The 26,230-nt window shown below is 37.6% G+C and overlaps 2 protein-coding genes across 5 annotated transcripts in view; both read left to right on the forward strand.

Moving 5' to 3' along the window:
• Positions 1-3,075, forward strand: part of LOC581625 (helicase-like transcription factor) — a 49,288-nt gene extending 46,213 nt beyond the window's left edge. For all 3 annotated transcript variants that reach the window (XM_030981665.1, XM_030981666.1, XM_030981664.1), the window contains one exon: positions 480-3,075. In XM_030981665.1, coding sequence (XP_030837525.1) covers positions 480-647 — 168 coding nt within the window. In that variant the 3' untranslated portion in view covers positions 648-3,075. The remainder of the gene's footprint in view (positions 1-479) is intronic.
• Positions 3,076-4,879: 1,804 nt separating this feature from the next.
• The window catches only part of LOC100893394, a 48,314-nt gene continuing 26,963 nt past the window's right edge, over positions 4,880-26,230 (forward strand). The window contains exons 1-14 of one of the 2 annotated variants that reach the window (XM_030981669.1): positions 4,880-5,181; positions 9,120-9,313; positions 12,711-12,871; positions 13,361-13,786; positions 14,229-14,456; positions 15,738-16,163; positions 16,592-16,819; positions 17,090-17,309; positions 18,243-18,544; positions 19,236-19,402; positions 20,287-20,491; positions 20,976-21,038; positions 21,745-22,065; positions 22,406-22,596. In XM_030981669.1, coding sequence (XP_030837529.1) covers positions 9,184-9,313; positions 12,711-12,871; positions 13,361-13,786; positions 14,229-14,456; positions 15,738-16,163; positions 16,592-16,819; positions 17,090-17,309; positions 18,243-18,544; positions 19,236-19,402; positions 20,287-20,491; positions 20,976-21,038; positions 21,745-22,065; positions 22,406-22,596 — 3,068 coding nt within the window. In that variant the 5' untranslated portion in view covers positions 4,880-5,181; positions 9,120-9,183. The remainder of the gene's footprint in view (positions 5,182-9,119; positions 9,314-12,710; positions 12,872-13,360; positions 13,787-14,228; positions 14,457-15,737; positions 16,164-16,591; positions 16,820-17,089; positions 17,310-18,242; positions 18,545-19,235; positions 19,403-20,286; positions 20,492-20,975; positions 21,039-21,744; positions 22,066-22,405; positions 22,597-26,230) is intronic. The other variant, XM_030981667.1, reaches the window with a different exon arrangement.

A 26,230-nucleotide genomic window follows, 5' to 3' on the forward strand; every position in this document is an offset into this window, starting at 1 on the left:
TGTTCATTTACATTGCTGTTTATCTTTATACTATAAATATATTGTGACTTTGCAATATCATGTTTATTATAAGATATAGATACATGTACGACCATACACAAGATTAGTAGATCATTGATTTGATCATTGGTTTTTTTGAGGGGTGTGGAGGGACATGGCCTTCTATCTATGTCACTAATAGGAACAATAATAACATTTGATTGTAAATGCAGGGTGAAATTTGCAACATGAATGCAGATTTTGTTTTAAAGCCCCTCTGCACTAGCTTGGCATGGAGGGATCAGACCTCACTGACAGGTGGTTATCTCATCAAATCAGCTCTCAATTAACATAAGAAAAAGGGCATCATGGGGGCTCAACGGGTACCGCTTAGGCATTGTTGGCTGTATAGAGGGCGCGAGTAGCTATAAGTAGTGCAGTGGGGCTTTAATACTAATATTAAGATGATGGGAATGATCTTTTGTTTGTCCATGTGGCAGTTCTTGGTGCGTGACAGCGTAGAGGAAGCCATGCTGGAACTACAGGAAACCAAAAGACAGCTCATGAAGAATGTGTTTGGCGGCAAGAACCAAACACCGGAAGAGAGGAGGATGAACAGAGTCAGGGATGTCAAGATACTCATGGGAATGAACAAGGACAAACCGTAGATCCCCGCAAGAAAAAGGATGAACGGGAGGAATTGTGCTGGTAGTGTGAGAAAACAGTGGATGAGAGAGGAATTATGATGGTCATGGGGTAGAATGACATGTAGATTTTAAGAGAAGGGTCAAAAGACGAGAACTTTGACAGCAATATGAGGAATAGAACAGTACATTGCTAGAGCAGGTATGAAAGAGGGACAGTACTGTGGCTGACAAATCCTGCCCATGAGTACCGTAGTGTTGATAAATGTTTATGGACTGAAAATGGCTATTTGTTTAAGACTTGCTACCCCAATCAGGGAACCCAGGACATCATATTAGAGGTGACACCCACAATGTTCTTCAAGAAAACCTTGATAGGCTTTCAAAGATAAGCTCATCAACTGATTCCTGATTTAATATGTACAAAAACAGTCACTCATCTACAAATTCCTTCCATTCATGGTTATATGGCAGCTGATTTTCTGTACCTGAATTTTTTTTTGTTGTTGACTTTGTTGGTACCTGATACAAACCGTTGCCTTGTTGTAATTACATGTAATACTGTGTGGGAAAAATGTATGTATTGGTTGGAGGACCAATTTTACTGCCATGTCTAAAGCTGTAGTGCCATTCGATACTTCATTTGAGAGGGCAAAACCTTTACAGTCATAGCTACCTGAGAGAGAAAGTTGCGTCACTGGTAGTGGCTTCTGATTGGTTAGCCATTTCATGAAGCTCCAAAATAGTTCCCTCCCATAGAGATTGTACATGGGAGGAAACTATCCAGAGCTCTACGACCCATCTCGCCTGTGCGTAGATGCGTGTGTCACAACTTTCTCTCTCAATGCGCTATGTCTAGAGTGAGTGCAACTTATGGCATTTAACTTGCCTACCAAAGATTTTCTTAAATGATGTGAGTCTTCCATCACTGATCCAAGTATTCTAAATAGACTTTGTGTTCTCTTTGTACATACATTAACATGTAGCTTAGGTAAAATCTATGGCTGTGCCAAAGTAGATATTTTTTTTTTAAGGACATTTTTTTTCTAAGGACGTATTTATCAAGAAACATTTCCAGTACTTCTCTTGTTTGCATCTATACACAGAGCAAAGTAATTGCTACTCCGTATGTATGTACAGATGAAACATCTCTGTAGATGATTTCTAGTTCTGATGCAAGAACTGTGTAGGTTCGAAACATAAACAAGTGCCGGTAGTTCTTTTTTGTGAACTCAAACAAGACTTTTCTGGTTATTCAACCAATATTGTTTAGATGTATACTGGTTTTATTGATGCAGTATTAAACCCCTTTACTAAAGATTTGTTTTATGGGATCTTATTTTATCCTAAGCAGCCGATAAGTTGAACCCTAACCATTGTATTGTAGCTACCGGTATATGTTGTGCTGCCTTAAAACAGCGTAGTTTGCTGATATCTGATATTTTATTTCTTGCCATTCTGTTGTTTTACAGTGACTATCTAGCGTATTGTACAGACCTAACTTTTTACCATGTATTTGGATACCTGTTGTTGCTTGTATACCAGTTATATTGTATAAGGTTTTATTGATGCAGTATTAAAACCCATACTTAAGGTTCATTTGCAGCTACATGTTTTGGTTCATTATACAGAACTTTTTTTATTGAATGGTCGACTGCATTGTGCATACATTTGTTTTTATATTTGATGAAGACATCAACTTTTTTTGGAAATAATAATATCATACTATTCAGTTGTTTCACAATGAATATCCATTGTATTGTACAGTTTTATACCACAATCTGAACATTAGTTGTTGCTTTTAGGAATTATTGGATTACGAACATCCACAGAATTTTTTATATTTTGGGGTATTTGCAGTCCACAATTTATTCCACTAGACTTCGACAACATACAATTAACTACTAAATTATTCATACCCCTTGATGTCTGTTGTGTTTTGATTAACTCAATAATGAAAGATTGACTGGTTGATTTAGGGCCTTTGTTGAATACTGTTAGTTGTAAGCTTTAATATGTTAAATTCTCAAGAAACACAAATTGGGGGGAAATCATTTTTTTCACTTACAGTACTTAAAAAATTACAAAAATTTAGAAGGTTATGGAATGGATGATTAAGTTGTTAACTGTGAATTCATCATAGATTCTTCCACAATAAGATTGATTTCATAGTGATTTTTTGAAAACTATCAATATCCCGATTCCAAACTTTAGTTATATTATAAGCTCATCATTTGCAGTTTCAAAGTCGAGAAAACACAATTTTTTTTTTGTCTTGCTTTTCTAGATGTTTCAATCGAATGAGAAAAAAAAAGTAATTCAAGAACGATACTCCCGTCTTATTACCTGTATTTAGGTTGGGTCATTATGTTTTTGCATTCTCAGTTTATTTGTTGTTAAAAGCAATTGTTTTCATGTCTATGGTATTAAATTAATACATACATACAGAAAAGAACCATCTTCTTGCTGTCATTTGTTCTAGTCCAATCTTATCTACAGGTTGCTGCATTGTTGCAATTACATTATGAACTAAGAATACATAAGATAGTTTTCTATGTTGAACAATTAATGAATACATTCAGAATTGTTTTTACCCCTCAAAGTGCAATTTCATAGTGCAGATTTACTGCGTTAGTTTGAGATTAATTCTGATCGTACAACTTAATGATCCATCACAATTCAACCATGCCTCCTATTATGGATTAAAAATAGCAAAAAATAAATAAAAATGAATAAATAAATATACAAAACGATGTTATTTTGATTTGGCAAGGTGATTTATTTTCAAATAAATACATGAATACAAAAATACACATAACTGCAAATCACATTGGAAAACAACTTCACCACAGTCACATATTTTGAATTTGAATTTAAAAAATGTATTAAAATATCAAATATAAATTTTGAGGTAATGATATTCATGATTTATATTCACATTTGTTTGAATTGGTTACAAAAACTGATCGGTTGCAACTGTAGCCGTTTCCAGTGTTGTATAGCGAGCATGTCTGGCACATTGCCACTCCAGAGGGGTGTTTCACAAAGATTTCAAGTCACACTTAACTTTAAGTTGGACTTGATTGTTATGGAGAGCCATTTGTAGCCTTATAATGATATTTTCAAAAGCAAACATTGAAGTATTTTAGACTTTTCATAAATTCCAAATCAAGAACATGAAATCGTCCATGATAATAGAAAATATGAATGATTTGAATCAACATTTTATGCCTTCTAAAATAACTTATACAAAATATTTTCAAGGATGTTAACGGCTTTCCATAATTTTTAAGTTCAACTTAGGATGTTTGTGAAACACCCCCCCCCCCTCCTCTCCCCCGGTGCTACATTATTCTTACCAGTGCTTTAAGCACGGCTAGCTGCCTTTACAGCGCGAAAGTATTTTAAGTAATTTACCTTGTATAGTGACGCCCAATATAAATTATGAATAGCACCCCTTCTTCATTTTTATGAATAGCAACCCCAATTTCATATTATGAATAGCGGACATTATCAGTATAATGACCCTCGAAATAATTTATGAATATAGCGACCCTCTGCGTTTTATAGGCTGTTCTTCATGTGTAAGAATTTGCATGCAAGTTATGGCGGTCCTTAATTTTGACTAGCAAGCCCGGCCCCCCCCCCCCCTCAGTGTTATTTAGCTAGGGTACGCATATGCTTGTTCCCTCTTTTTGAAAGCACCCCCTATCTGAAGACTGCCAACATTTTCGAACCCCCCTTTCGCGGGCTTTTCCTGCCTTGGAGACCCCCCTAAATCAGGAAAAATGCTCTAAGTACCCCCCTAAATTCAGAATAATTTCTCAGGAGTCCAAAGAGATGAGAGAAAAAAAGAAAAAACACCCCCTTTTTAAAGAAATCTCCGGGTGAAAAGTCAAATACACCCCTTTTTTTACAATTCTCGCGCCGGACTTTTTCGCACGAAAAGTACCCCTTTACCGGATATTTTGGCAACACGCATGCGGTCATTCCGACCTCTGAGTGGGGGGGCCTGGCTATAGCTAGGTTACCCCAAACCCATATTCCTCTTGGAAATCGTTTTGTTCAACTATCAGTCATCTCCATGCAGGGGTGCATGGGGGCGCACGTCCCAACCCCTTTTTTCGTTACCAAAAAAAAAAGCAGGAAAAAGCTAAGAAATATTCACATAAATATTCAGTTTACACATTCAGAAATGCCTTAGATTGTATTGCTGTTATACGGGAGGACCGGGGATTCCCCTTCATAATGACGTCATTACCGTTTGCTTAAGTCAATATCACTCCTCGCTCTACAGTGACATCATGCCTCATGAATGGACAATTAAACTTTGAAGGCGTTTATTTCGCACAGCAGGTTGCACTGAGCAAACTTGGGTGATTTTTTGCCACTGAGATTGCTTTGGAAGCAAATAATATAAGGATCACATTTCTAATCATAATATATTTCTCACGACGCGACGCGATATCGACGCAGGTCTGGTTCCAATCTCTGGATGTTTGAGAATTCAGAACTGAGCAAGTAAGCAAGCATCTGAGCATGGCATGGCCTGCGCCTGGTAAGCGATATATAATGTTGTAAAAATGCATTGTTAATATCGTGATTTGATCCAACTTTTATGCAGTTATGGTGTTGATAGGCATTACGTCTTATAAAAAACAACGAATGTCGAGCTCCTCTTTGGGTTGAGCTGACTGACACGAACATTTACGTTACCATGCATCAGGCATGATCACCTGAATATAATGTGCCGTGGCCGTGCACGTGCACAGATTTTGAAATACCTTGGTACTAGTACTCCACTCGGCAAAAATACGGTGGTTAACTGACCGCTAACGCGCTAGAGCGTCGCAAGAGGGAAATCGGATGTCGGGAGTGACACCCTCATCCAAAATTTCGGATCTATAGGTAAACTCTCTCTCTCTTTTTCTCTCTCTGACAATTAATGCCAAGCAACTAAAAACTTGCATTTGACCGACATGCTCTCAAGTGGACTATATTCCAGGAGATTGAGAGATGATAAATTGTGATGAAAGCTTACCATGATTACTACCTGCAAGTTACCTTTCTTTATTTTATATATTTTCTACATTTTCAACTGCAAGTGCATGGTATTCTTTTTACCTGTAATATTCTCTGTGACATGGCGTCATTGAACTTTGTCTATTGACTCAACAACAACAACTTGTAAGATTGTAAGATTTTATTGACTCTATCGACCCCCTCTCGGGGTATGAGAGTACAAACATATTTACAACATAGTATCAATATAACAATAGTATAACAATGATAAACATGTGATAACATGAAAATTGATAAACATAATAAGATAGTATAAACAAAGACAAACATGTGATAATATGAACAATGATAAACATTTGATAATATGAACAATAATAAACATGTGATAATATGAACAATGATAAACACGTGATAATATGAACAAATAAACATATTTACAAATCAAGGCGAACTGGGCAATTCACCCTCCTACCGCTACGAGTGTGCCTAACAACATTGCTTATTTGTGAGCTATCATTTGCAGTAGTACCATCTACCCTTGAATCTTTTGAAAAATATGACATAATGATTCTAACAAATTTTGCTAATTTCTTTAGCTGGCAAGCGTGAGCTGTATTAAAAACCTTATCCATGTGCAACGCACTTGGTCTTAAGCTACTACCACACAAGTTATTTGGTATATACATTTTTCTTTCATTTTGAAAGAATGGACATACAAAAATATAATGAAATTCATCACCAATATCTGTTGGTGTACAGAGTGGGCATTGCAAATCATCTACTACATTTGCATCAAATCTACCTTTATTAACTGGTAATCTATGTGTTCTGCATCTAAATTTACTTAAAGTTATTGCTTCCTTCTGACATAATATCTGCAGGTATTTTTCATAAACCAACTCATTCTTAAACATCCTATAGTTCGTGCAAATACGATTTGACCAGGTAGCTGCGCTCCATTCCTGAATAGACATGTCAGAAAGCCTGGTTTTCATAGTATTCATAATCCAGGCAGCACTATATCCTTCTCCTTGAGCTCGCCAGACGTTCCCAAGTCCTGCATAATCAAAACTGTCTGCAAGAAACTCGACCCATTGTGACTTTATATTAACTAAACTTTGTCCTTCACTTTGCAACTGCAACAAAAACTTAAAAAGAATTAATGAATACTTTTATTGCTTTCCTTTAACTACTCGACCTGAAATACTATCAATGTAATTGTGTAGGCCAACTCTTTGCCTGCTGTAAAATCAATTATATAACTTCCTTCTCTTAAATTAGAGTTATAAATTAGAGTTAAACCACAGCTGTTTGTGAAAACAATATGAAGACAATGAGAAGCGATAAATAAAGAGATAGAAGTTGTGGAAAGGAATAAATCAGAGGTGCCAAGGGGGGGGGGGGGGCGGAGGGGGGCACAGTGCCCCCCACTTTTTCAAGTACCCCAAAAATGCCTTTTTAACTTTGTAAGAAGTGCCTGGCCTTTTACTTTGAAAAGTGCCCCATCCCCTGTTTACCTCTGATGAGCGCCCCCTTTTTAAAAAAAATATACACTGTATGTGCCCGTTTTCGTTTGACAATTTCTCATTTCCCTTTGCAATGAGTGTCCATTTTCCATTCTCATAAGTGCTTTTATTAATCTCTAGTAATTGCCCCATTTCAGGTACGAGAAGTGCCCCTTTTCACTTTTGATAAGTGCCCCCTGCATCTCTGATAATTGCCCTTTTCAAATCTGAGAGGTGCCACTTTTACTTTGACAGGTGGCCTTTTTCCCTTCACCTTTTACTGACTACCCCTTTTCAACTCAGATAAGCGCACCTTTTGTTCTAACATGTGCCCCTTTTGCTTTCTAATAAGTGCCCCTTTTCCTTATGATAAGTACCCCCATTTAAAAAAAATGAGAGAGCTTTCCCCTTCTCAAAAATGCCCCTTTTCACCTATGAAAATGGTCCCTTTTCGTTCTTATTAGTGCTTCTTGGTAAATAACCCTTTTCAATTAAGTTACTCCTTTTCACTTCAGATAAGTTCCTCCTTTTCACTTCAAGTGCCCCCTTAATTCACCTCCGATCATTGCTTATTTTAAAAAAATTCCCCACTTTTTTTTTATTTAAAAAAAAATTTAATGAAGAGGAAAAAGAAGAAGAGGAGGAGGAGGAGGAGGAGGAGGAGGAGAAGGAGGAGGAGGAGGAGGAATGAAGAGAAGGATAAGAAGAATATACATTTACAATGCATGCAACATTTAGCTTAAAGTTACTATGTCCCATTTGCAGGCCAAAAAAATGAAAAAGTTTAATTCCAACTGCATTTGAAAGATAATACTTATTTAGAACTTCCCCTAAAAAAGGTGGGGCTTGAAAATGTCTTCAAGTGGGAAAATAATGACTATTAGTTGTCAAATCGACTTTAGGGCTATAGAGCCCAAAAGTAATAGTCTTGATGGTCATACGTTTTATGCTGCGCAAAGATTCAATCAGTTTAACCTTGGCCATCACAAGAAGTGGGTTATTGATGTAGACAAATGCTCATGTACCCTTTACAACTCTTTTCATGTATGTTATTACCAAAGAAGAAAAAAAGCCAGTCAGTCACTCAATAGTGTCTGACAGTTAAGTCTAGCAAGTAAACGGGTTTCCTTGCATAATTTAAACATGAGGACACTGCTAACGTTTAAATTTCACAGATAGGACATACATGACATATTCATAATTCCTGCAAAGTTCTACAGAATTTGAGGTTGGCTGCAAAAGGGACATAGTACCTTTAAAGTGCTTTGGCTGCTTTCTTTTTCTGGTTTTGTTTTTGTTTGTAAAGATACGCAAATGGAATCTGAAGTATCGAGAGAGGTCGAAATTTATTACTTGCAAGTTTGTTTGTTAAACTTTGTTAAATTGAGATTGAACATCGTGCATATTACAAGTACCCCCTAAAGCTACAGTATAAGCCTAATATTCCTGAACATGCTCAATTGAATTTATCCTTGCATATATATATATATAATGACATTGCCTAAATTATTTTGATAACAGCTTATCCACCTCTGTGATACATGTCTAAATCTTATACTATTATTGCTTTGTCTTGAGTTGATACCATTGCTATTTTGTGATATTTTGTTTGTTTTTTGTATGTTCTGTATTATAATGTAAATATATCCACATGATCTTTGAGCCACATGTGATCAATTCCATTCAACTCACTCGCTCTCTGTCTGTGCATGTGTCTGTCCCTGTCTCTGCATGTGCCCCCTCCCTCTATGTCTGTATATCTGTCTCTCCCCTATCTCTCTCTCTCTCTCTCTCTCTCTCTCAATACTGGATAACAAAGAAAAGAATAGGAAACCAAAACGTCAGGCCGGCTTAGAGGTTGATAGTCAAGCAAAGAACTTTACAAGAAACTGTTTGTCAGTGTGAGAGAATGTCAACACGTCTACAATGTTCACTGGTATATTCACTTTTAATTTTTGTTTTTCTACAGTAAATCCAGCAAATTTCCTGAAGATAATTTCACATTTTATTTGAGTTGATGGAAAAAAAGACATATGGGAAACCCCTGGTCCAAGAAATCTGCTAAGATGGCTGCTGCTGCAGAAGACACTGATTCAACAGATGATCCGGACTCCGCGGAAGACACTGATTCAACAAATGATCCGGACTCCTCGGAAGAAAATGGTAAGATTTAAAACAAAAATCTTTTTTGCTGTTATTGTTTCCTTATATTATGTTATAGACATTCATACATTTTCTTAATCTCATCATGATCTTCGATCCCTCTTAGTTTTATGGGAACAGACCAGTAATTTGATACTTGTATTGTTGTTGTTTGTAGACAGGCCAAAATGATGACAATTATTTTATTGAACCCAGTTGAGGGATTATTGATGCTAAAGGATGTTAATGTTGTTGTTGTTATAGATTATGTGACAAAGAAAAATGTAGAGTTGCCTGTGCCTGGTCACGTGTATGCTCTCAACCAATCATTTGTTTAGGATCGGCAGCATCATCTTACAAAGAGCTCTAATGGGCTGTTCTCGTCATTGAAGATAAGCTACCGTTAGTGCCTTTTCTAATCTCCAAGTTTGCTCGCATTTTATGTTATTATAAAAAAAAAAATTTTAAAGATCTTTTTAGACTTTCATGATTAGGAACGTTTTTTCCTCTTTATAAGATTTAATTTTTCGCACTGCGACCTCACAAATCTTAATTTTTTTATTTGAGATATTTGAAACATACAAAGAAAACATAATCTAATCACTATTACTGTTTTCACACTGGCAAAATTTTGCTTAACCCCGTACTATAGGTAGGGTTAAGGGGGGGGGGTCTTAGCCCCACCTATAGTCCGGGGTTAAGCCTATTCCACTTTCTGTTCAGATTCGTATTTACCAAAGTGGGCTAGCCCCACCTAAAGTACGGGGTTAACTAACCCTGCAAAATAGCAGGGCTAACCCCGAATTGCGGTGCCAAGCAAATGAATGAGAACAGAAACGAAAAATAGTCCGGTACTACGCAATGGAGCATATCGCAGCTGGCTAGATGCGAAGTATGGAGCCCACTGTCCAATCTTAACATTCACGATATTAGGGGCTAACGAATTGCAGTGAGAACACCGTGAATTTTCTTATTCCGGAATAGGTGCTAGTACGGGACTAAAAACAGCGTGTGCGAAAAGCCCCCCAAAATAGTCTGGGGTTAAGGATAGTACGGGGCTAAGCAAAGTACGGGGTTAAGCAAAACCAGTGTGAAAAGAGTATTGGTATGGGTAGAAGGGCCTACCAGTGTATAAAAAGGGTAAATTTCGCTTTGAGGTTTCTCTTTGTATAGCTAGTCGCCCCATTTTTTCCAGAAAGTGTCCTTTTTTGTGGGTGCTCCCCCCCCCCCCAACTTTGAAAGACGCTCCGCTGCCCATGTACCAGTACCTGCTGAAATTTCACTATGTTGTGTAATTACCCCTTTCTGTGTTTGGTGGGCCACTACATTGCTATCATGTATTACATAAGAGCACACCCCCAGTGTGTGTTCAAGCTCCATCAAGTTTCTCTCCCCTTCTCTCTGCTTACACACAAACCGGTATTCCTCTCTTTTCACCTCTCTCACTTTCTTGTCTCCTCTCTGAAATGACCACATGGTAGCATTCCTGATAAGAAGGGGGTGATTTATTAGGGATTATAGGCCCATGTTTGTGATCAGTCTCTTTTCCATCTTGCAGCTGTGGAGAGCAGATGTGGTTTTATGGTACTGCTCCTAATTTGTTTTAGGTAAGAGAAAAAAAATAATTTCTCACACCTTAGGCTCTACTTTTGTATAATAATTAGACCAGGCCAACAGTTACATGTCATATACTTTTATGCAGCAAAAGAGTACTGTAGAGTAATGAGTAATAAGAAGAGTATTTATTCTCTTTCTGATGAGATATCTTTTCTTTCTTTCTATCTATCTAGCATACCGGTATATATTCACTCCATTTACGTAATATTCAATATAAGTAATAATTAAGGTTATATTCATGTAGATATTTCTGTATCTTGACTGACAACCCTAAATAATGCATTTGGTTATGAAGACTAGTTCTTAGTTTGCCAATGGAGAGAAAGCTAGAGGGATCGTTCTAACAGGTATATCAGTATATACTCCTAGTTTTTGTGCACATATATATTGTTGCCACTGTTTAGGGAGGTATATCATTATTACATTGTTTGCTGACAAGAAGGGGGGGGTGCTATGTTATAAAGAAGTTATTGTATAAATACTGCTCTACTAGTTTGGATTTTTATCATATTACGAGAGTAATCAGAATAATATTAAAACCCATGAACATATAATCAGCACTAATATTGATGGATATATAGTACCAAAAGGGATAGTTAGATTTCTTTAAAGGCAGAATATTATAATACTATCTCACATTCACCTTTTATTCTATTTGGTTCTTTTTCATGTTATGAAGTTGATGCTTTGTATGATATGATGCATTATATAATGCATTTTTTATCACTTATTATTTTTGGAGATGCCTTTTTATATTGTTTTCTTATATATATTTAAAGTGAACCTGGTACTTAACCTGTACAATTGTACTGGCCCATGGGCTATATGGCTCTCTTTGACAATGCCCTGCCATATGCTGTCGATTTGGTGAGCACTGGATTTCAAGTCTTGTTACTGGTGATGCCCGATATGGTGCCCGATTGGTGCACGTCTCAGTAGTGAATTTGATGTTGTGGTATGCTAAATCTGTCTCCCCGATATCTTCATCTGAAGAGCTGAAAACATTGCTATGTCTTGAAAGCAACTGCTCAGCCTTCTGGTATTCAGCCTTCGTCAGGTCTTCTTCTTCTTCTATTTTGAGTACATACCTCTTTACAGAGTATTATCGTACTACGCTGGGGTGTGTGCAGGTGGACCACTACACCGGGGTTTCCCCTACTTTTATACGAATAGTAGGTAGAAATGGTAGTGACTCTTCTCTACACAAGGCCTCTTTTTAACGTCCTATCTGAGGGACGGCATGTTTTTCACTTAACATAGCCTGCGTCTATGAACAAGGGGAGGGCGCGTTAACACACAACGCAGGCTTCAGTCATCCGCCTGGGTGGGATTCGAACCTGGGATCTATGGTTCCACAGGCAGATGCTTTACCGACTGAGCCCACTCGCCTTATGTGCGAGGGAGAGGTGCTTGAATCCGATGTACTCCTAGCTCCAGTTACTTGCTAGAAGTGATCATGGTTTAGTGGTTCAAAGACACCATCATAGTCCTGTGAAATGATATCAGGTTGAGAAGAAATAAGCCTTCCTTGTACAGTGTGTGTTTCAGTCCTGCCTGGTATCATAGCCTTTCCTACCAGAGAAACATCACAAACAGAAATTGATGATGTATTTGTACATGACAAATGGAAGAGTTGTCCATGAAAACATCACAATACAGTCACCATATTGCCAATTTGTGAATCGCATAGATCCTGTGATCTCATATTGTCCTATAATTGCACTGCAATTTTTTTTTGATTTATTTCTTTTCTTTCTACAATGCACCAACAAACAGATATGTACATTATTATTTCTTGCAGTATCCACCATGGATGAGAAGCGAATTCAACATAAGCCTGTGGCCCTCACGTTTGCCGATACCAGTAACCAGCCTACAGAGCAGGATGGAGAGGGCTGTTCCTATTGGTATCCCAGCAAAAGGAAGACGTACCAGAGGCATGAGGATAGAGACGAGGATGAGGCAAGTATATGCGTCTATGATAGTGGACGATGATACGCATGGGAAAATAGAGGAGGAGTTGTCTAAATTTTGAAATTGTAGACTACACACAGATTTAACAGATCAATCCACAGAGTCGAGGTCTACAAATTATTGGATATATCTATGGCATTGCCATTAAGACACCTTTCTACCTTTTGATAGGCAACTGATTTTGCATAAACAGGCCTAGAATATAATTGTTACAAACTTGTTTGTAATTTTTTTTCTCAGTGGAGTGAACATTGAAACTGTTTATCAACTTTTATTAAAACGACTTTTTGCTCAATTTTCCTTCTCCCCTGTTTTATTTCAAGACTCAAGAATCACCTCAACATAGAAAAAACAGTTTTGTTTTTATCTTCTTTTCTAATGTTTAAACCAGATCATAAATATCCAGAAAAGAAAATGTTGGAATACTTATCGAAAATTGATTCATTTTAATTTTGTTCATCTCCCCTTCCTTATCAGAAAGCTTTAGAGCTGAGTCGCCAAGAAATGCAAGTGACATCGGTAACAAACCCAACCAGTGATATCATCATCAGCGATAGTGAGATCGAAGGAGATGACAGGGTCCAGACCAACAATGGAGTCTGGGGAGGAGAGAGTGACAAGGACTCCTCTGGCCTTGAGGATGTTGGTTTGGGCATCCATGGTGAGGCTCAGGCTCAGGTGAGCGGTAGATGCGATGCATCTCATGAGAACAGCTGTCTGTCTGGTGCTGGAAGCAGTGATGGAGAGGATAGCGATGTCAATGATATCAGTCACGAGGAGAATGAGAGGGACGTGGCAGCTGATGCTAGTGGTCCTGTGGCGGATGATGTCGATGAAGAGGGTTATGGGGATGAGGAAGATTCATCTGCTGGTTCTTCCATCTTGCTCCAGTCAGATGAGGAGGTGAGGCAATTTTTTTTGTAAAAAGAGGAGGCCACAGTTATTTTTTTGCTTTATAAACCACCTTAATGCTTCGCTCCATTAGGGCTACGAGCATCAATTTAAGAATGTCGTCTGAAAATGTCCTGCAAAGGTTGCTAGAATTTCATATTTTGCACTTATGATCTCTACTATCAAAATTCATATTTTCTTTGGCTGTTAGATAATGAAAGTGTTTACCATTCCTTCCTTGTCTCATAAATACCAAATTTGTGATTTTAATTTTGTTTCCACTGTAATTCTATCAAACTGGTAGAGACAAATCAGCACATGGCATGGTACTGTACGAGTAGTACTTTATCATGACAGAAGACACTTTGGAAATGATATTCATATTGATTGCATGTCATGAAGTCAGTTTGTCCAAATGTTGAATTTGTAATTGTGAATGTGTCTATCATTTTAGGTTGATAACATTTCATCGCAGGAGATAACAGCTTGCCAGCCGCCCCATGCCTCTAGCAGTTGCTCTACTCAATCCAGCGAAAAGGCCATCACTAAAGTAGGCCCTCTGGAGGACCGTAACGCGGTAAATCCGGAGGAAAGCATCGATATCTTTGATGTGACGGAAGACCAGGATGAGCTTGCACAAGAACTGGGTGTTGATAGTCAGAAGTCCTATCAGGGATTTGAGGTAAAAATTGTTCCTTATATTATACCACTGTTCATTTACGGGCCATCTTGCATTTAATCTCAACTTTAAAAAAATCAAGAGCAGCATGGATTTCAACCGTTCTGGATTATGTAGATAAAACTTATGTTTAATGTACGGAATGGTGTCTGCACCATTCATTAAGGAATCATACAATTATCATGAGATACAAAATATCTTAACCTAGCAAGTGACATGTAATGCAAGAGTAACACAAACATAAAAATGTAGACTATATGGCTGCCTATAAATGCAAAAAAATTAATCAACAAAGATCGGTCATCTAAATTTGGGCGTTAACTAGCTGTTACCCTACATGTATATTTAGGTGTACACAAACATCCACTTAAAACACTATAACCTAGAGACATCGTTAAGAATAGATGATAAATCCAAATTCAAAGTGAGTATCAAGTGAAATTGTATGACTTGTACCTTCTAGCCTAATTGATCGACAGAAATATGTGGGGCTTTCTTAATTTCTGGACCCACCTACATCAGTAAAGTACTAACCAAGAAATCACCTAGTCAACAAACCCACCATTTTTACACCTACATCTCCTTCTTTGATTGTATTTCCTTTAAAGGAATCACACTAAGAAATATCCACTACAACTGATATTTAGAACAAATTACATATGGATGGAAAGATTTTCTCTTGAAAAACATGAATAACTTGCTGAGAAATCATATAGATATCATGGAAAGGCGTAAAATGTTATTTTCCAAGACCCCTCTCAGACCCCTGAATGTAAGCCCCACACACGAGCTAGCGAGCTCCGAATAGTGACGTCACACACTGGACACACACAGCCAGCTAGATATACTTGCACTCGTTCACCTATACAGTCAGACTGTAAAGCAAAAACATGGCACAGTTCTCGTTCTTCTTATCTGCTCAGGATTCATTTAATGACAATGAATTTGTCATGAATATTGAGCCAGAATATTTGATAGGCAACTGATTTTGCATAAACAGGCCTAGAGTATGATTGTTACAAACTTGTTTGTAATCTTTTTCTCAGTGGAGTGAACATTGAAACTGTTTATCAACTTTTATTAGAACGACTTTTTGCTCAATTTTCCTTCTCCCCTGTTTTATTTTAAGACTCAAGAATCCCCTCAACATAGAAAAAACAGTTTTGGTTTTTATCTTCTTTTCTAATGTTTAAACCAGATCATAAATATCCAGAAAAGAAAATGTTGGAATACTTAACGAAAATTGATACATTTTAATTTTGTTCATCTCCCCTTCCTTATCAGAAAGCTTTAGAGCTGAGTCGCCAAGAAATGCAAGTCACATCGGTAACAAACCCAACCAGTGATATCATCATCAGCGATAGTGAGATCGAAGGAGATGACAGGGTCGAGACCAACAATGGAGTCTGGGGAGGAGAGAGTGACAAGGACTCCTCTGGCCTTGAGGATGTTGGTTTGGGCATCCATGGTGAGGCTCAGGCTCAGGTGAGCGGTAGACGTGATGCATCTCATGAGAACAGCTGTCTGTCTGGTGCTGGAAGCAGTGATGGAGAGGATAGCGATGTCACTGATATCAGTCACAAGGAGAATGAGAGGGACATGGCAGCTGAAGCCAGTGATCCTGTGGCGGATGATGTCGATGAAGAGGATTTTGGGGATGATGAAGTTTCATCTGCTGGTTCTTCCATCTTGCTCCTGTCAGATGAGGAGGTGAGGCAATTTTTTTTGTAAAAAGAGTAGGCCACAATTTATTTTCTTCTTTATCAACCACCTTAATTCTTCACTCCATTTGGGGTACGGAGCACCAATTTAAGAATAACCTTCTGAAAATGTCCTGCAAAGGTTGCTAGAATTTCATATTTTGCACCTATGATCTCTACCATCAAAATTCATATTTTCTTTGGCTGTTAAATAATGAATGTTTTTACCATTCCTCCCTTGACCAGATTTGTGACTTTAATTTTGTTTCCACTATAATTCTATCAAAACTGGTAGAGACAAATTAGCACATGGAATGGTACTGTACGACTAGTTTATCATGACAGAACATGCTTTGAAAATGATATGCATATCAATTGAATGTCATAAAGTTTTTCCAAATGTTGAATTTGTAATTGTGAATGTGTCTATCATTTTAGGTTGATAACATTCCATCGCAGGAGATAACAGCTTGCCAACCGGCCCATGCCTCTAGCAGTTGCCCTACTCAATCCAGCAAAAAGGCCATCGCTAAAGTAGGCCCTCTGGAGGACATTAACACGGTAACTCCGGAGGGAAGCATCGATATCCTTGATGTGATGGAAGACCAGGATGAGCTTGCACAAGAAATGTATGTTGATAGTCAGAAGTCCTATCAGGGATATGAGGTAGGAATTGTTCCTTATAATGTATTCATTCATTCATCTTGCATTTAATTTCAATTTGAAAAAAATCATGTACCAGCCTGGGGCGTTGCTATGGATATATCCAATCCAAGAAGATTATGATCATCTATCTCATCATTCCATGTTGACTAACTCGAATGATCCTTCGTCAGTAAGAGAGCCTTGCGTTTAACATACGGCACGGTGTACGCACCATTCATTAAGGATTGTTTTTCCTTTAACTTCTTATCATACCTTTCCTTGTTTCTGCAGAAAACAAGAGTGAAGATGGAGAGTCCTCAGCCATCGTCCCCAAGGCTCAAGGTGGCCAACAATACAAGGACACATGCAACCATTGTTGCAGAGAGTGCTTCAGGGGTATTACCTACTGTGCCCAATAATGGTGGGAGACATTCAATGTCCAGAGTTGACCAACACAAAGAGGCAGCTGCCTCTGAGACTGTATCATCTGGAATCCCTACCTCAAGGACAGGTGCAGATTCCACAGCTGATCAGTCTATTTGTTTTTTTCCTATTCTTTCTGTATGGATTTTGTTTGCTTCATTTCTCATGAATGACATGGTCGATGACAAATGAAATTTTCATGACATATGCCATATGCATGATTATCAATCCTAATGAAGAGATTTTTATGCCTCTGCTATGAAGTAGCCGGAGGCATTAGGTTTTCAGGTTGTCGATCAGTCCGTCCGTCCGTCCGTACGTCCCGTTCTCGTGATCGCGTTATCTCAAGAACCAATTCATGAATTCCTGCCAAACTTCGGTCATGTCTGTATCTTGCAGAGCTAATGAATTGATTAGATTTTGGGTTCACAAGGTCAAAGGTCACAGTGCTCATTATGTATGCAAAAATAGCTTGTGATCGCGTTATCTCAAGAAAACATAGATGGATTCCCGCCGAACTTTGGTCGTGTATGTATCTTGCAGAGCTAATGAACTGATTAGATTTTTAGGGGTCATGAGGTCAAAGATCAAAGGTCATGGGGCTCATTATATGAAAGGTGCCTTTACACACCGGACTTAGGGGGGTGTTTTCATAATTATTATGTATGCAAATATAGCTTGTGAACGTATTATCAATAGAACCGACAGACGGATTACTATCAAAGTCAAGACATGTATATATCTTGCAGAGCCAATGAAGTGATTAGATTTTAAGGGTCATGAGGTCAAAGATCAAAGGGTCAAACATGTTGAACAAGACAAAAAATACATCACTCAAATGGCCAAGAATTAGTCATAGTGGGTGAAGAGTCAGGTTTGACAGTAGGACTGAGCCTTAAATAAGCTTGAAAGTTACCATCACTTGTTAATGCTAATTTCCACTTTCCAATTTTAATTCTAGAGTTGGGAGTCATTTCAGTTTGCAATGAACGAGGTTTTGTTTACTTCTTTGTTTTTCTAGGAGTCTTGCCGAGAAGCGGATGTCACAAACCAAAGTCCTGTAATCCACCAGAACCATTGGACTTCAGTTATCAGAAAAAGACGCAGAAGAAGAAGTGTAGCCATGGCAACCGTTATTCTCTAACCGAGGCTCTCTCACTGACGAAGGATTATTTGAGTCAGTCAACATGGGATGATGGGATAGATGATCAAGATCATCTAGAATTGGATCTTCCCATAGCAGCATCTCAGGCTGGTACCGATGATATCTTCCTGGGTATGGTTCCTGGTAGTATTGAGGGTCTTCACTACCATACTGGCAAGGTTAGTATACCTTCAAAATACCAAGTTATAGACTGGCTTACTAACATATTGAAATTTGATTCAAACAAAGGTTGTTCTAGACAAGCTAAAGCCTAACAGAGGCTTGCCCACATAGCAACCAATAATGTATGCAGACTGGATACCAAGTATTCAAGTTCATTCGAGGAGGCGCAATAGCTCAGTCGGTAGAGCAGTGGTCTCAGAATCCGGTGACCCGGGTTCGAAACCAAGGCGATGCGGTAGTGCCCTTTGTTAAGGCATTAATCCTCATTACCAGGTCACTCGGAGAAGACCTTAATTTTCGCGGTGATGAGCTGAGAAACGACTGAGATCTTAGGGAGAGGGTCAAATTGACCCCCCCCCCCCCCCCCCCCCCCCCGGTTAAAACCTGGTCTGAAATAGCCCGGTTAAAATAGGGTTAATAGAGTACCTCGTTACTAGCTTACGAGAAAAGAAATTTCCATAATTTCAAATATTTGATTGGATTTGATTCTTTATTTGTTTGATTTTTTTTGTTTTTGTTCCAGTTTTACAAATATATAACAAACAAATCATTGCCAATTTTATATATGACAAAAGAGTATAATTATGTAGAATACAGTAAGGTTGGCTGTAACTAATCCTGATGCCTGATGTCATTCTTAAATCAATGTAATCTGATTCTGACTGAATTTGTTATTTTATTTCTCAGGTCAGTGATCATGAGATGGTGTCACTTGTTCGAGAACCTCTAAACAGATACCTTAAGAACGCTATGAAGGTAGAGAACGCTTGGGGAGATCAAGTTGGACACATCAAGAGAGAGTTAGCTGAAGTATTATCATACATCTTGGACAACAACTATGCTAGAATTGAAGGGTGAGGTTAACGGACACCAAATGATAAGATAGGACACTTATTTTGTTAGGGATGATTTCTTCTTTCTAAGAAATAGGAATTTAATCTCAGTTTATGTTTTTAAAACAATTTGAGTAACTACCTACGTGTATTTGTCATATGCCATATGCTACAGATGTCATTTTTTTATTACAGGTGTACTGGTTAATAGATTGTAAGTTCACAAACATTTTCATCCTTGAGATATTAAGAATTGAATGAATCGACCATAAAGAATCATATGTTAGGCTAGTCGCTATATCCTCTATAGACAATACTAATCACATAGATTTGTTATGCCTCTGCCACACGTAGTTAGTACCGGAGGCATTCTGTTTTCGGGTTGTCTGTCCGTCTGTAATGATTCTTATGAACGTGATAACAAACTGATTGAATTTTGGGCTCAAACGGTTAAGGGTCAATTTAAATCTGCTATAATATCTTGTGAATGCAATAACTTGAGAATGAATTATGCTATCGAAGCGAAAATTGGTAAGAGTACGTATGACCCTGTAAAGATTACCTGATCACATTTGAAACTTCATCAAAATTAGCGAGGGTCTGCTAATGAGGACTACTACCTATAATCCGATAATTCAAAAATACTTATTATGTTGCAGGCGGAGGCATATTTATGACTGCGTGGAGCGATTCTTTTTGTAGTTTAAAACTGCAGGCATTCTGGAGCCGCCTTTTCATGGTTGTTTCCCACCCTCATTGCCTCATAGGTGTATCCACAAATTTAGGAAATGAAGGGAATCTATTTCCTTAGACTAAGATTTTGCATTACTTAAAGTTTTCAGTGGATTAGGGAGAAAAAAAATATATGAAATCGCTCACTTACAGTAAAAATTTGCTATTTTCAGTGTTGTACCAAGCGGAAATAAGAACACACATGTACACAGTATGCCTGTGGATATCTCCCTGTATGGACCTCGATGTAACCAAATGACAGTCCTTCAGATACTGAAAGGCAGAGGCCACACTGTGAGCATGGTTGAGAGCAAGAAATCCTCCATCTACAATCCTAGAAATGCCCTGGGCAAGTCGGTGATGCTGTCAGAGACAGAGGTAAGAGTGTGTTTATGATGTAGGGATGCTCACTGTTTCACCATTAATATAATAATAATAGCATTTCATTTATAAAGCACCTTTTCATAAGATACAAATAAAATACTTACAAATAAAGCAAAAGAATATTTCGTACAAAGCTTACATTGATTACAAACAAAGAGGAATATTGAGAGAAATTTGGAAAAAACATGTTTTCAAACACCTATTGAAAGCTGCAAGCGTATGGTGATTCTTTAGAACGGGGGTACGGAGTTCCAGGTTTTGGGGGAAGTACATGTAGCTGAAAAAGCCCTATCACCTATTGTTAACTGGGTCAAGGGACTGTTAGTGTGTTACTAGTGGCTGAGCACTCGTATCTGGGGAAATAAATTCCGAAGCAATTTGGAAGCGCACAGGAACGTTATATCATAATGAGTTATCATTTGGTACAGGTAGTTTTATAATTTGTTAATGCATGAAATCTTCCTTTGTCATTGTTTAGATGAAGAATGAAGTGGATACCCTTTTTGACAATCTCAAATTAACTGAGCAAGAACCAAGCAAGGTGAGCTAAGAGAAAAAAAAGATGTTCGTCTCCTCTTTTTCTTTCTAATAAAGATTTATAATCGAGAAGTGTTGAGGTTTATGTTTGTAGATGTGTCTGAAGTTGATTTGGTTCTACAGAAAAGTGAAACTGAAGGACTTTTATTTTGCCAATGTCATTGAAAATAGTTGAAAGCAAATCACATTTCTCATGTTTTATCATTAGATGTTTCAAAACCGATTGAATTTGCTTTTATCTGTATTTGTACTTGACTGGCAAAAAAGGGATTTTTATGGGTTTACTATTTATGGCAGCTGCATAAACATTAATATTATAATGCAATTCAAAAGACCTTCCCATCTAGGTTTAAATTTGTCAATCTCATGAATGAAAACCAAACAAATTAATCAATCATTATGTTATGTACTATGTTGCTTATGAGATTCTGTATTACTGCCTTTGTCCTTCGACTTACTTACTAGCTTAATTAAGTTTACATAGTATATTTAGTGAATTGATTAACAGTGAAACCTCATTTAGCGAACACCTGTATATAAAGATGACATTTTTGTTTCCCTTAACAATCATTTCGCACAAAAACCTGTACTAAAGGAACCTGTATATGAAGACCATTTGTCTGTAAAGACCACTTTTCTTGTCACCTTTGAGCGGTCTTTGTATACAGGTTTTTAAGTTTCAAGTCATTTTTCCTTTTCAATTTTATCAGTGCATTGTTAGTACAATGTACCCACATCAGAAGCAAGCCCTACATTGGATGTTAGCCAGAGAGAGTAATGATAAGCCAGCTACACCATCTGGTCTGTACCACAACTCACTAACAAACTTCACGAGTGCCAAGCGACCTGACAGTGTGCGTGGTGGTATACTAGCAGATGATATGGGGTTAGGGAAGACTTTGTCCATCATATCACTCATCCTACATGAGTTTGCAAAGCCAGAATTTGTTGACCTCCCTCCATCTTTACCGAGCTTACCTGAGAAAGATGAGGTGGATTGCAACGAGCCTTCGACCAGTCAGGTTAAGCAGGTCAGAGACATTCTTAATCCTATTATTTCCATCTTGATAATTTCATCATTAATGTTACATGATCTCACTCTTCTTTAGACTCTGCATCCTTCTATGGAGAAAGAAGGAATTTCCTGTTTGCCTTTGTTAAAGTGTTCATGAAATGTATATTTATGTCATTTTTTTTAAAAACTAGCTATCTCTTTAAAAAAATCTCTTTATGAAAAGAAGAACATTACTCACTTAACCCTACATATACTACAATATGTTTTTTGTTACACAGATCTGTAGATACATATTTTGTGTTAGACTTATTGATATGTTTCAACATTTTCTTTTTCTATCAAAATTTATGTAACAGGAAGTTGAAGATGATGTGGTGCTTATTGAGGATTCTCAGGAGTTTCCCATCGTTTCTGAGGAGGTGATTGTTATAGATGATGACAGTCACAGCTCAGACAATGACACCACAATTGTGATAAAAGCTGATTCACCTACCATCCCAAGTTCCTCAAACTCTACAAGAGTTACAGCTAATGGGAGACTCGAGAGGTAATCTCAGTCTAGATGTTTTTCCCAATTCTGTCCTCTCTTTTCTCACGAACTTGTTTGTTACTGTTCACTTTATACCTTATATGGTACTTATAACCCCCTATCTCTGCTTCTCCCTCTCTTTCTATCCCCCTCACACACACACACCCGCGCACTTTTTTTATGGTATTAGCATTACACCCCATATTGCAGTAGATTTTTAAAAGCACTTCCTGAAAATAAAGGTGTGATATTTGTCTCATTCCTTTGAACAGGAGTTGCATACACACATTATTTATTTAAAACTTTCCTCAAAAATAATGAAGGGTTTGAAAATAGCTTTTTGTGGGAAAATATTGACCATTAGTTGTTGAATCGACTCAAGTGATTGCAATCGCATTAGTAATAGTCTGATTTTCAGACCCTGGTACCGAATGGTTGTATGTTTTGTGCTGCACAAAGATTCAATCAGTTTAATTTTGGCTAGTACAAGTAGTGGGTTATTGATGTAGACAAATGCTCATGTAGTACAGCTCGTGTTATGTATGTTACTACCAAAGAAAAAAGATGTCAGTCAGTCAGTCTCTCAATAGTGTCTGACAGGGAAGTCTAGAAAGTAAACGGGTTTCCTTGCATAATCTGCTAACGTTTAAATTTCACAGATAGGACATACATGACATATTCATAATTCCTAAAAAGTTCTACAGAATTTGATGTTGGCTGCAAAAGGGACATAGTATCTTTAAGGGGAGAGGCTCGAGAGAGAGAGAGAGATTTTAGTTCATTTGAATTATTTTAAAGAAATTTACATTATCACCAAGACTTACACTCCAAGCAGGGATATATAATCAGGCGCTGCATAATTTGGTCATTCACTTGTCATAATAAAGTGTGAAGATAACAGGACGTGAATCGTGAATTTCTGGTAATTCTTGTTGCAACCACAGGGACGAGGCACAGTTTGAAGAGGAAAGGCTTGAGAGAGAAAGACGAGTCTCTGCATTGATGGAAGAGAAGAGAGATCTGGAAGCTCAGAAGCAGAATGCTGCCAGGGAGATTGACCAGTTTGCTATAAATGCCGTCAACATTGCTAGAGAGCAGAATTACGGACTGCAGTAAGATATTTTATGAAAAATTAAGATAAACAAATTGTAAATCATGCTTGACATGACTTGTATTGATATAATAGTTTGTATCAATGGCAATAAATAGGAATAAAATGGTGAAGTTTTCAGTGTAAAAGAGATTGCATGCTTAATCTGCAAATGAAAAAAAGTACTTTCTTTAATAAATTTCTCCTTGGTAAATAATACCATGCATAATACAGGATCTTCATGGAAGTGCATATTTTATGCATGATGCACCTTCAAATTCTGGTAAAAATGTAGGTGGAAATTTGTTCATGAGCCGTAAAACAATTGAAATTGATATTGAGCTTGAAACCATCCAAAGTTTGTAATGCATTTAACAAAAGCAAGTTATCGTGATAGGAATGAGCTCTATGATGCATCCAAATGGAATTTAGCTCTGAAAGTTTTGATGTCTTTGGTTCAGATACCCTCCTCAGATATATGTATTGGAAAACTAAAGTTAGCCACAGTTTCCATGATGGTTCTATGAAGATTCTATAAAACAAGCAGCCAACTTCAAATGGCCAGCAGACTACATTGGTTGGTTGGTTTAGTTGGTATTTGGTTGGTTGGTTTAGTTGGTATTTGGTTGGTTTGCAAAGAAAGCAACCAGGGGACCAATGGCTGTGTCCTCTCTGAGGGACTTGGCAATGAGGATTAATGCTTTACCAAAGGGCACTAGCGTATCAAATTGATTTCAAACCCGAGACCTCCTAGTTACGTGACCACTGCTCTACCACTGAGCCATAGTGCCTCTTTGAGTTGAAGGAAGGTACAGGTGTATCTCGAACATACAGACATCGAACATGTATGTCACAGGTAAATACTGTGCCATAGACTCAATACGTAACAATTCAAACCATCCTGCTAAATTTGTTTCAAGAGATAGTAATACAGTTCTGGCAAATGTCATGATGGTGTTTGCAGATCCAAAGATAGTGAGCTAACTCAAGCGGTAACTGCTGGGAAGAGAAGACTAGAGAACCTTGAAGGAAGCAGCAAGAAAAGACTGAAGCTATATGCGGACTACATGCCAAACTTACTGGCAGAGATTGACCGGTGTACTGCTAACAATCAGTTCCACCAGAAACCCCTTGGTCCCGTGGGTAAGAATTTGTTACCATTGCTTTAGCAGAGAACTCTCATTTGCACATGCTGTGTTTGAACCCCCAGCAGAGGTGTTTTTTTAGGTGCCACATAAAAGGCAGGTGGGGATGTGTGCAAAAATGGTCCAACAAATATTTGCTTGTCTGTGTTACAACATACAGTTTACTAAGAGAGAAAAGGAATATGGGATTGGAGAATGACTTACTTTGACTTAATACCTAGATTTCATTTTATGATGTATAACCAATGTTTAATGTACATGTTATCTGATGAATTGTCAAACAACCATCCCCCATGATGTAGAAGACCTATCCAACAGATGCTTTCCATATTACTGCTCAATACTTTTAATTCATTAACTTGATATAAAAATAGATTGTAGTTTTAGAGTATTAATTACGTAATGATTCTTTGTGTCAGCAAAAAACAACTTGCTCAGTAGCTTTAGTTCAAAAATCTTCTTCTTTTTTTTCCAGGATCATTCTTGAAGCTGAAGGATGTTCGTTGGGCGCTTGGTGTGGAAGCTTGCTTAAAACGATTGATGTATTCCTTCCGTTGTGATGACCAGCATGATGCTAGTATCCTCAAGGAGATCATGAATCGTCTCATCCCACAGAATGCTACTCAGCCTTCCATCATTACTTCAAAGTTTGAGGTACACAAGGATAGTTCATTATCTCAAAACTCCCCTTTTCTGTCAGTAACAAAATTGTAAAGTGCATTTGAACTTGTATATGGGAAACAGGCTATATCAATACATTATTATTATTTTTTTATATTATTTTTCATTATCATTATAGTTTTTGTTTGTGTCATTGGAACAGAGTCCTGGCATACTTCAGATTTGAAGTATTCCAGGACTCTATTTTCAAGTTGCTTTGTGTAGAGTTCAAGTGGATATATCTTCAGAATACAAATCTCTTCTGTAAATCTGTACCCTTGTAGCCTAATCACGCTGACAAGCCAACTACACCAGCCCAGAAGACTAAACAAACAGACAAAAAATGACAATACCCCAAATGGCCAACATGTTCTCACATGTTGGGTAGTTTGTAGTTGGTCTAGTGGTGTGACTGGGTAAGATGTCCTTTGGAAAGACATTGGTCTATATTTTGGACTCTCTTCTAAGATGCATTAAAGATATTACAAAGTTTTGGTATGGGGTCATGAATTTGGTTTAAATTAACATATTGGAAGCATATGCGTTTCTACAATATTCATTGGTCATTGTCGCGGTTGAAATCGAGTCTAAATTTATGAAATTATAAATAATAAACTCTTTATGTTGTGTAGCTCCCTCTCACAGTCAAGATATTAATTTAGCTATGAAACAATGTTTATTGACTAAAATCGACCTGTTACTTATTCCTGTTTGGAAATTATAGATCACAACTACATATTCTGAGATTGTCATGGTC

This window comes from Strongylocentrotus purpuratus, unplaced genomic scaffold (assembly GCF_000002235.5).
Source record: "Strongylocentrotus purpuratus isolate Spur 01 unplaced genomic scaffold, Spur_5.0 spur5_scaffold_12, whole genome shotgun sequence".
Lineage (NCBI taxonomy): Eukaryota > Metazoa > Echinodermata > Echinoidea > Camarodonta > Strongylocentrotidae > Strongylocentrotus > Strongylocentrotus purpuratus.